This window comes from Ambystoma mexicanum, chromosome 13 (assembly GCF_040938575.1).
Source record: "Ambystoma mexicanum isolate Mex_15411 chromosome 13, UKY_AmexF1_1, whole genome shotgun sequence".
Taxonomy (NCBI): Eukaryota; Metazoa; Chordata; class Amphibia; order Caudata; family Ambystomatidae; genus Ambystoma; species Ambystoma mexicanum.
This window is the reverse complement of record NC_090938.1, coordinates 26,514,056-26,525,524: the sequence shown is the minus strand read 5'-3', so window position 1 is coordinate 26,525,524 and position 11,469 is coordinate 26,514,056. Positions and strand designations below refer to the sequence as shown.

The following is an 11,469-nucleotide window of genomic DNA, read 5'->3' as shown; positions in this document are numbered from 1 at the left end:
AACGACGCTGAAATACCGACAAAAATGTCGATTTTTTATTTTTTATTTGGGGGACCTTCCCCTGACTCCCTTTTCTCTTTGTTTATAAAACGACCGCAACCCCCTCCCCACACCTTGTAATCCCTGACCCCACCCCCCCATCTATATGTTTAATAAATGATGTGTTTTTTCGGTATGTGTGCGTCGTTAAGCGTTGGATCCGTTAACATCAATTGGCTATTTTCCCTGGACCCCAAAGATGCGGCGGTGGCCGCGTGGCCCCTAAGCGGAATGAGGTGCTCGCCACGTGGTGGCCGTGGCCTGATCTCTCAAAGGGAAAGTGGGAGAAGATGACATGCTTGCTCTGCACTTTATGACCGAGGCATTAACAGTGACCTTCCTTCTCCCCCACAGGCCTGGCGCTCCTGCTCTCGCTGCAGGCGGGTAAGTGACTCTCCGCTCCTCTTCCCAGACCAGTTCTCCTGCAGGATTCTGTGGCCTTCTCTGTGGGGTAAGGGGAGGCCCTGTCCTTGGGGGGCGGGGGGCTTGGCTGCCAGCTCGCCCACGCCTCTGCGTTGAGGGAGAGGGCATTCAGCCCCCCCCCCCCCTGCCGCTCCTCCCTCCCCCCTTGGTGTTGGCTGTAATGAGTTTGAGCCCTTGCTTGTGTGGAATAGACAGTGATGGGGAGCCCATCTCAATGGTAACAGGAGGGGGGCGGGGGAGTTAGTGAGCGTCACCCCTTACCTGTGGGGCATGGGGGCCGGCCATCTGTCTCTGGAGGCAGGTAAGGGGTATTGGGTGCCGGCCATCTGTCTCTGGAGGCAGGTAAGGGGTATTGGGTGCCGGCCATCTGTCTCTGGAGGCAGGTAAGGGGTATTGGGTGCCGGCCACCTGTCTCTGGAGGCAGGCACGGAACTGCAGCCGCTGTCTTTGCAGAGTGCAGTGAGTGCAAGCTCATGTCTCTGAGGTTAGATACACGTATCATGGACTCCCAGGGTCTCATCAGCAAAGCATCTAACAGGGACAGCCCATGGCTCACACTATACATGTCATGTTATGTAGCTGAGATTTAACCATGCACTGCTGCCGTGTTCAGGGGGATATGAAAAGGAAGGGGGGCTGGGGAGGGGCGGGATGGAGAGCGCTAGCACTTGAGAGTATTTGGCTGTGCTGGTGGCAGCTTCAGTGTGGAAACTCTGGTGGCAGTGTGCTGGGCTTGCTTCTGGATAGGACGGGTCAGGGCTTGCTTTGATGGGTGGGTCTATATGGGATGTTCTTGGGTGCTGTGGTAGTGCTGTGAGTCTGCTGTATTTGGAGGCTGAGGAGTGAGGTTTTAGGAAAGTGGAATGTGTTTAGTAGGATAGTGCTGAGCCAGGGTTTCGTAGTTTTCTGAATTGCATTTATATAATGTGTCTGCTGTTTCCATTTCCACTATAGCCTCCTCCTTCAAGCTTGTGTGTTACTTCACCAACTGGGCTCAGTACTACCCCAGCCCTGCAACCTTCATGCCCGACAATGTGGACCCCTGTCTCTGTACTCACCTGATCTACGCCTTCGCCACCATGACCAACAACGAGATTGCCACCTTCGAATGGAATGACGTCACCCTCTACGGCACCTTCAATGCCCTGAAGAACTAGTGAGTAGAGATAGAGTCATCCACCCACTCTCTGACCAACCATCTCCTCTGCACCCAACCCACCCTCCCATACATACAGGCAGCTGCGCCGTCGCGATTCGACTCCGCCGACACTAAACGCGCGACCCCTACACATCCAGGCGCGCCTCCTTCTCAGCACACATCTACACGCTTCAGATTCAGAAGTCATCCCACTCCCAAGCGTCTCAATAAATAGGGCAGGTGCAGTGTCCAGGGTGGTTCTTCAAAGAGGACCACCTCCTTCAAACATGGTGGCAGCACAGATGTGCAGGGAAACACAGAGGCAGTGGCCAGGGTAGTCTCTCCTGGGAATCCAAGCTCTGTAGTAACCTTTCCTTTACCAGTACTACAGGGGCAAGAACGCTGATGGCAAACACTACCCCTTGTTACACACTATTGAGACATATCGCATTGTATTTGGTGGGAAGGGCCCCCATAGAAGAATATTCAGCTGACTAGCCCAAGTCCCCTCCAGGAATCACCAAGCTTAGTGGCGTTTCCAAGCCTCCTCTGGACAGGGAGGTTGGCACTCAGCACCATGGGCCCTATGGCTTCACTCCTCAGCCTACGTCACCCCTGGTCCCGCGCCCTGCACTCTCCAAACATCCGCCAGCAGCCCCTAATGTACTAACTGGATTGAATGTTGCCAACTGGCAAAGGCCCTGGGTAGTCGCAGCCATTGTGTGCTTCTTTCTTTCACAGTAACCCGGAACTGACCACGCTGCTCTCCGTCGGCGGATGGAATTACGGGACATCAGGGTAAGGTCATGCAAAGCCATGAGAGAGGAGCACTGACGGATGGCGGGGGGCTTTCAGGAAGGAGGCTCGCTGCTTCTCAATTGCGCAGCTGTTTGTTTGCCCTGTGAATGAAGGCCACACATTTCACAGAATCTCCTAGTAACTTCGTGAGTCTCAGACAGTATGTGCTTATCTGGGGGAGCTGGATGAAATATGAGGGTGCACGACAGATATATATATATGTGTGTTTGTTTCCATGGAGGCCCTTATTGCAGAAGGGGCCGATGCAGAAGGGGAAGGGGGCATACGCGCATTCTGCGTCTTTTCATGTAGTGTCCCTCCCTTCAGGGTGGCCGGATTTCTCATGAATGTGTCCACTTTACCTGTACCACAGAAATCAGTGGACAATGGCGGCCGCCATGTTTATCATGACCAATACGATTAATGATCTCCGGTGGGGATCTCTTGACTCACAGCATCTTTGCAAAACCCTGAGCAGCCTCTGGCTCCCTGGCCTTTGGCATCCAAGACGCATTGACTCGGACCCAATGCGCCCTAGGGCGGACGGATCAGAATGAGGGTGAAAGAGCTCGGCCTATGCCTCTATTTGTACCCCAACCAGAAGGGGATCCCGGGGGGTACGCGCAAGCGCTTCCCTCCGGGGTGATTTTGGGCGAGCTGCCCTGCGTACAGCGAACCCCCTTCCAGAATATAGAATGGGCAGGGAAGTTTCGGGGGCATGCAACGGTTGGCAACGTTACATTCGGTAAGATAGCTCAGCGGGTTGAGCGCTCGCTGCTGCGATCTGAGCGTGATCTGCAGGTCGCAGGTTAGAATCCCAGCAAGGCCAACTCAGCCTTTCATCCTTCCGAGGTCGATAAATGAGTACCAGTTTCGGGTGGGTGATATTGTATGTAAATATGTGCTCTGTAAAGCGCTTTGGAGTAAGGCGCTATATAAATAACACATTATCATCATTATTCGTCCCCGCCCTTCTGCCCGTTGTTTTTATCTGTAGGTGGGGTCTGTTTTTTCAAGTTTTTCCCCTGTTTTTTGTTTGTTTTCAGGTAATGAGGGGATTAGGGTTGATTGAGTATAAAGGGGGCGGGATGGTGGCGCTGTGTGACAGGCCGGGGCAGTTAGACTTGGATAATGGTTATGTTAAAGGTTTCGTGTTGTTGTTGATGTGGCAGGTCAGCTGTGCTGCAGGTCATTAGAGTAGGTTGGAGGAAGATTGGTGTTGAAGGAGGAAAGGGGAAAGGAACAGGAATGAGGGGTTGCCAGGGACATTGCCCTTTGGAGGAGGGGTGGGGGAAGCAAAAAGGGGTACTAGCGCATTGAAGGAGTTGGGTGGCGCTGTTTGCACGAACAGGCTAGCCCAGGGGTACAAACATTGGGAAGAGTATTGAAGAAGGAGGGCCGTGGCCTCGGTGAGAAGATAGGGGGAGAAAGCGTGAATGAAGGTTGAGAGGAATTGAGGGGGGAGGGGAGGGAGCAAGGGGCAGGAAGGGATGAATAGTACATTGTTTAATTATTTAAATTGTGTAATTATTTAATTCAATTAACAATGGCAATTGTTAACTGATACATTAGTCTGTAAGGCCAGGGAGCCAGGTTGGTGTGTTTTTTCAAGCTGTGGTCTGTCACATTAAAGCAACCTTTTCCATTTTATGCAAGTCTGGGATTTTCGTGCAGTTACCACAAATTAATCTGTTTGTGTTAAAAAAAAAACAGTGATCATGGGCTTAAATAGACCCCTTTTATTTTACTTTACAGCTTTCAGAATAGAAAATGCATTCTTGTGTCTTTACGTATCATAGTCTAGGCGCACTGCCTCAAAGCACTAGTAGCTTGTCTGGAACCTACAGTAGGACTGATTCTGCCAATTGTGTATCCCAGGAGTACACAGTTCTTGCATTGTATCACTTATTTCAGAACAAATATGCTAGCGGAGATCACAGCCTGACTTCATCAAGTAAAAGGAAAATTCCATTGACTCCGAACTACTCAAGGTTGCTGCGAAATGCCATGATTTTGGCCTCTCCCGATTGATCTCCTACTTCTATCGCAATCTTTGGGAGATGGATTTCAAGTCGACTAATCTATATGTAGAGCCATATTTATGACCCTTAGACCTATGAATATTTAAATGTTTAAAAGTAAACAAAACCTCTATTTCTGAATGTTCTCACGATTACATTCACTGGTTGAATACAGTCTGTTCAAGACACTTTGAGAGTCTTCGGTGTAACTGGTCAATTTGTTTTCGTGCTTTGATAAACGCTAGGCTTTTGTAAGATAACAGAACAGTTCTGCAAACAAGTACTCTTCTGCTGGCCTGTTCACTCACAGGACCGGGGGCCTGTAACGGCAGAGTAGCGTAGACAGTTTTTACTGACTGCTCGGTTCAACAACACACAAAAGCATTTTGGTTTAACATTATTTTCCTACAGGTTTAACACCATGGTTTCCAGTTCCGCGAACCGCCAGACCTTCATCACCTCCGTCATCAAGTTCCTGCGCCAGTATGGCTTCGACGGCTTGGATATCGACTGGGAGTACCCGGGAGATTCAGACAGAGGCAGCCCCCCGCAGACACAGCAGCAATTTTCCGTTCTGCTACAGGTAAGGGCCAAGAGCCCCCCCCATATTCTTCAGCAAAAGTCAGGAGAACGCCAGCGAGTAAGACCGGGAACCCCAACAGCTCTGACGAGGATCGACTCCTGTCAGTAAATAGGAAGCACAAAGGAGCAGAGGCGTTGCTAGGGTGGGTGGGGGGAGAGAGGCTGAAGGGGCTATAGCCCCAGGTGTTTTGGTTGTAGACGTGGATAGAAGCTCAGGGGCTACAACCAAAAGGCTAGCTAGCCCCAAGTCCCAACAGTCCTGAAAGAAGCGTAGCCCCGGATCTTTTCCGGACCTAGCAGCACCCCTGCAAAGGAGAGAGGTTTTGATTCAACAAGTGGTTGGACACCTTTGTGGTCATCTCCGTCCATGACTTTACTTCTGTTGTCTGCTAAAATGAGTCTTGATTAAAAGATTTAGGACCTTATTTTCTTCAAAGTGTAAATTGCACGAAAGAGGCAGACATGTGTTCTTTGGTGCAAATCGGGCCCTTCCGTGCAGTTTTCATAATTTCCAAGGTGCAGTGGGAAAAAAACAAGTGTCAAAGCAGGCGTAATCTGCCTTTACACCGTTACTGCACTACGTGGTGGGAAAAGTGTAAATGCCTCTTGCAACTAAAAGATTGCGATGGCGATTGCTATGGTGATTGCGATGGCGATTGCGATGGCGATTTGCAGTGGGTTCACAAGGAAAAGGTGCCAAAAACAGGGGAATTCTTTATCAATTGAATTTGTTTACTCTAGCTTGAAAATATCACCCAGGTGTGAACCCACATGTTTTTGGAGGTGCAGCGGGAACGCGAGGCGAGGACTCACGTCCCGCTCAATAAACCACTCCACCAGCAAAAGCCATGAAAATCCCCACGAATGTTAGAAAAGTTGTCAAGAATCCTTTACACCCGCTCAACCCTCCTTTCCAAGACTCTGAGGGACTCGAAAACAAGCCTGGTATTCCTAATCGAGTCCACAATCCAAAGGTTCCAAAGCGCATCTGCAGACCTTCAGAGCTACCAAAGACAGCCACGCCCACCTCAGCTATGGCCGCGTACTGCTGCCATTCTCATGGTCTCCAGGCGCTCTGGTCGATCAGAAAAGGAAGGATGGCTGGGTGGAGCTTAGGTAGTGGGACGGAGAGGGAACGCGCTAGAGAGCTTTGATGCGCTGCTGGTAGCTTCAGTTCGGAAAAACCTGTCACTGTGTGCTGGTGTGCTGGGGTTGCTTTTGGTGCGGGTTAGGTTGTGTTACATTTCTGTGGCATGTTGTGTTTTGTTGGGTGTTGCTGAGAGGGTGCATTTTGTAGCTATCCAGTTCCCTTCTTGCTTCTAAACTCTAAACTCTGACCTCGTCTTTCTTCTCAGTAGTATTATTACTCAACCCATCTGCGAGAAATCGGTTTACACCGTACATCTGTCCTCCGTCTCTCGCAGACCTACCCGCGCATATGTTGTCACGTCCGTATCTGACTTTATATGGGCTGGAGCCTGGCCCGTTAAGAATGGACTCCTCTAGATCTCTGGGCTTCAAGAAAGTCATGAGTTTCTGGCCACCAGAATGTTAGCTCGGGAGATACTAAATGTATGCACCACTGGCTGGCACTAATGCATGGCAAAGAACGACTCAAGCAGGAGGGTTCCACATCATGTTGGGTACAGGTCCCAAATCTTTGTTCAGAGTGGTCATTGCTGGCCTATCCTGAACCAGCAACCAGATCCAGTCTAGCCTAAATCAGCAACCAGAGCCAGTCTAGTCTGAATCAGCAACCAGAGCCAGTCTAGCCTGAATCAGCAACCAGAGCCAGTCTAGCCTGAACCAGCAATCAGAGCCAGTCTAGCGTGAATCAGCAACCAGAGCCAGTCTAGCGTGAATAAGCAACCAGAGCCAGTCTAGCCTGAACCAGCAACCAGAGCCAGTCTAGCCTGAATCAGCAACTGAGCCAGTCTAGCCTGAATCAGCAAACAGAGCCAGCCTAGCGTGAATCAGCAACCAGAGACAGTCTAGCCTGAACCAGCAACCAGAGCCAGTCTGAGCCATTCCCTCTCCGAGCCACACATAGCGTCCTTCTTCTTTTCCAGGAAATGCATGACGCCTTCGTGCAGGAAGCCACGCAGAGCAACAAGCCACGCCTTCTCATCTCTGCAGCAGTGTCTGCTGGGAAGTCCACCATTGCTTCCGGGTACCAGGTCCCTCAGCTGTCTCAGTAAGTAAGACCTCCATGTTTCTTGACCACTGAGAATTAGGCGATGCAACCCGCCATTTTCTAGAGAATTACTGAATGCAAACAACCTTCTCTCATCTAACTGCTGAATAGTGTACACAGTCACTTAACATGACTGAACATGAGCTGCCTACCGGTAAAGATACCGGCCGCTGTGTTAAAATGCTGAAAGTAAATAGATATTTTATTTATTCAATGTCACCTCTTCCAAATGTGCTACGTGTGTGCCATTGTTTCTTATTCACTAAATGATGTGACAAGTGATATGTCTGGACCCCGGAGGCACCCGGTCCAGACACACAGTTTTTGGGTGCACCTAGCCAACACACACTATTGCAGGGATCACCCTGTAGGACCGTGGTCGCATGGTCGGATCATGGCCTGGGGGGACCCAGGCTATTCCAGCACACACAGCCAGAGGTGCCACGCAGGGGCTCTGGGACACTGATGCAGAGGTGCCACGCAGGGGCTCTGCTGGTTACAGGGGAGGGGGCAGCGTTGCGTCACAGGACACTGCCATGGTGAAGGGCACGTGCCTGGGACGCAGCACTAGAGATGCAAGGAACACACATCAGGCAGGAGTGTGGTGGAGTGGCTGTTGAGCGGGAAACCGGTAGTCTCTTTTATTATATTGGTCACATGATCACAGACATGTGACACCAGCACAAGCCCTTAAAAGGGACTTGTTATTCCTTAAAGGGGCAGAACACCACACTACGTACGAGCCCCTACACCCAACAAGTTTGCATCTCAAGTTCCTCCAACAATTGCAAACTATTGGTCAAAGGTTGGAAGAAAATGGTTTGGGAAATTCAGAAAAATGCACCAGACTCAAACTCTCCTGTTTTTTTCCACAATAGGTACTTGGATCTGATCAATGTGATGACCTACGACCTCCGAGGCTCCTGGGAGGGGTTCACTGGGGAGGACAGTCCCCTTTACCAGGGCCCAGCCGATCAGGGAGATTATATCTACTTCAATGTGGTAAGTGTACTGTACCCTTAGCCCCACTTTTAGCAGAGGGGATACAACAGGAAGCCCCTTGCACATACCAAAAGTAGGTTTCCATGACAACGTCACGTGAGCATGAAAGGAACCAATAATGTTTGAGTTCATGAAATACCAACCGCTTAAACCCTGCGTGAGATCTTCCGTTTTGGTTGAGCTTTACCGCAGTGGCTTGTAGTTCAACCTGAAGCCCATCCTTGAAAAGAGGCACGTTTTCCCATGGGAGTCCTATTTTTATTTCTGACTCCCAATCATAAACAGAAAGAAAAGACTGTGATGGGGGCTGGGATTCAGATGCTGTCTCTGAGTGACTCTTCGGCTTACCAATGCAGGAATACGCCATGAACTACTGGAAAGACCAGGGCGCCGCACCAGAGAAGCTCATGGTTGGAATGCCAATCTATGGCCGCACCTTCACGCTCAGCAACCCCTCCAACAATGGCCTCGGAGCGCCCACCTCTGGCGGAGGCCCAGCAGGGCCCTACACACAGGAGGCTGGATTCATGGCCTATTTTGAGGTAAGCAATCTTTAAACCATTTCTAAGAGTTACCAATTTAGCAAATAATGAACGTGAGGCATAAATCCTGACGCCCTGCAGATTGCAGGCAGTGACTGGAGACGTAAGCCCTAGTACCCAGCACGCGCAAGGCAGTAACTCTAAGCACAGATTCTGGCACCCAACACCCTGTAGGCATTCAGTACCAGCTCAAATCCTGGTACACATTAGCTGGCAGACAATGACCGTAAACCATGTCCAACGAACAATCAGTTCCTACACAGCGCTGCTAGCTAGGGTTATACACAGCCCCCACATCCACATCCAGGACTCCTTAGACAGTGTTCCTCTCATATGGCCCAGCATGGGACAGGCACCCCACAGACGTCAACGTAACCTCTCGGAGCAATGCCGTTGCATAGCACTTCCACAGAAGGTCTGCAGTAGGACTTCAGGAGGCCCCGCGTGTATAACTTCCTTCTTGCATCATCCTCCGCTAACACTTCACGTTTCCTTCAGGTCTGCGATTTCCTGAAGGAAGGCGCCACTGTTGTGTGGAATAGTCCACAGGCTGTCCCCTACGCCTACAAGGGAAGCCAATGGATTGGCTACGACAACCCAAAAAGCTTCCAGCTGAAGGTAAAGTCTCTCTTCTTTCTGCTTCATACGCTTCTTTTCTACTTAAGCTCTTCTGCTCACCATCATTAGTTTTTCTTCTCTTTCCCTAAACACCATCTATGCCTTACACGTTGTCTTTCTCAAGTCTTTGTTCTCTGTCTCAAAACACTGTCTCTGCCTTAAACGTCTTTCTGAAGTCTTTCTTCTCTTTCTCAAAACACCATCTCTGCCTTACACGTCATCTTTTTCAGGTCTTTCTTCTCTTTCTCAAAACACTGTCTCTGCTTTAAACGTCTTTCTCAAGTCTTTCTTCTCTTTCTCAAAACACTGTCTCTGACTTAAACGTCTTTCTCAGGTCTTTCTTCTCTTTCTCAATACACCATCTCTGCTTTACACGTCGTCTTTCTCAAGTCTTTCTTCTCTTTCTCAAAACACCATCTATGCCTTACACGTCGTCTTTCGCAGAAGTCTTTCTTCTCATTCCCAAAACACCATCTCTGCCTTACATGTCATTTTTCTCATGTCTTTTCTCATAAGTGTTTCTCCTCTTTTCCAAAACACCATGTCTTCTTTACACGTCGTCTTTCTCAGAAGTATTTTTTCACTTTCCTAAAACATCTGTGCCTTACACGTCGTCTTTCTCAAGTCTTTCTTCTCTTTATCAAAACACCGTCTCTGCCTTACACGCCGTCTTTCTCATGAGTCTTCCTTCCATTCACATGCCTTAATTTTGCATTTTTTCATAAGTCATTTTCCGCCTTCAGTTTTTCTTCTAAACTACGGCTTCTAAATGCTTCTCTGCCTCTGAGAGCCAATGACTGTATTTTTCTCCACTTCCAACAGGCCGAGTGGCTGATGAAGAACAACTTTGGAGGTGCCATGGTGTGGGCCATCCCTCTGGATGACTTTAGTGGAAAATTCTGTGGCCAGGGCCCGTACCCTATGATGAACACCCTGAAGACAGCCCTGGGCATCAGCTCCCCAAGTAAGTGCTGTTGCAGAGTGTACTCAAGGACCGGCCATCGCGACAGGGACTTTCTACAAGTTCCTCTTGGAAATATAGTATCATTCCTGATTTGCTTTGGTAGTCATCCTGTCGCACAGTTGATGGCATTGCCAAATCCCTATTTTAGGGCAGCGAAATGGCAAAGTGCACAGAACGTTGGCATAGACAGGGAGGCTACACCCCTAAATGTTGTCTTATGCACCCTACTCTTGGAGGTACCCACCAGAGGCGTAACCAGGATTGTCTAACAAGTGGGGCCTGAAGCTAATGTAGTTGGGCCCACCGCAGTGACATTAACATCTGTAAATGCCCACACAGCGCTGCTGAATGGGCATTTTCAAATTTCTGGTGGGCCTTGCCCGCTCAGGCCCTTCCCTGTATACGCCTCTGGTACCCACCAACATTGGCCTCGATTGAAGACAAACCTTCAAACACAGCCCCAGGGGGTCACTAGCCTCCAAGTTCTAATACCTGGTTCGATCATTGCTTCATGGACCAACGTCTTTGTAATAGCAGCCTGTAAAATGAATGCCTGTTTCTCATAACTAGAAACCTCTGGCTTGGCAAAGGAAGGAGGGCAAAACATTAACCATTTCTTTTGTGTCCCTTCTTTCCAGACTGCAAGTCTCCAGCCATCACCGTGTCTCCGAACACTGCAGCCCCCACCGCAGCACCTAGTGGTGGCGGAGGCAGCAGCAGCGGGTTCTGTGTCGGCAAAGCCAGCGGCCTCTACCCAAACCCAACCAGCAAGAACAGCTTCTATAACTGCGTGAACGGAAAGACCTACTCCGAGGCTTGCGCCACCGGCCTGGTCTTCGATGCCAGCTGCTCCTGCTGCAACTGGGCCTAAGGCGCCCCGAAAGGTCACCAAGAATGATTAAGATGGGAGAATAATAAGCATTAAACGTGCATTGCATCACACCAGACTGTGTCCCCTGTGTCAGTGATTGTGCGCAGAAGCCAGGGTGTACTGTGCCAGTGGAAAGAGTTAGCTGGTGGAGTAATACACACATTCAAACATTTCTGAAACACAGCCCCACAGCCTTCTATGGTAGCAGCACATCCGTGCCACCTCTCTCCGGGAACTCACAAGTCCTGTAGCTGGAACTCACAGCAAGAAACCTACA

At 49.9% G+C, this 11,469-nt stretch overlaps 1 protein-coding gene across 1 annotated transcript; it reads left to right on the top strand.

Annotated features, from left to right (window-relative positions):
• The first annotated feature begins 391 nt into the window (after positions 1 to 391).
• LOC138520067 (acidic mammalian chitinase-like) lies at positions 392 to 11,266 on the top strand. Its single transcript, XM_069632594.1, has 10 exons — positions 392 to 423; positions 1,417 to 1,618; positions 2,342 to 2,398; positions 4,831 to 5,002; positions 7,071 to 7,195; positions 8,074 to 8,197; positions 8,554 to 8,739; positions 9,238 to 9,357; positions 10,180 to 10,321; positions 10,960 to 11,266. The coding sequence occupies exons 2-10, from the start codon at positions 1,485 to 1,487 to the stop codon at positions 11,190 to 11,192; spliced, it is 1,293 nt and encodes a 430-aa protein (XP_069488695.1). The 5' UTR covers positions 392 to 423; positions 1,417 to 1,484; the 3' UTR covers positions 11,193 to 11,266.
• Positions 11,267 to 11,469: the final 203 nt, after the last annotated feature.

What these genes read in the sequence shown, in the direction of transcription:
- LOC138520067 (XM_069632594.1), top strand. Translation starts at nt 1,485, where the DNA reads ATGCCCGACAATGTGGACCCCTGTCTCTGTACTCACCTGATCTACGCC. An exon ending in TTCAATGCCCTGAAGAACTA is followed by an intron (nt 1,619 to 2,341) that starts GTGAGTAGAGAT and finishes TTTCTTTCACAG; the next exon opens with TAACCCGGAACTGACCACGC. An exon ending in AATTTTCCGTTCTGCTACAG is followed by an intron (nt 5,003 to 7,070) that starts GTAAGGGCCAAG and finishes CTTCTTTTCCAG; the next exon opens with GAAATGCATGACGCCTTCGT.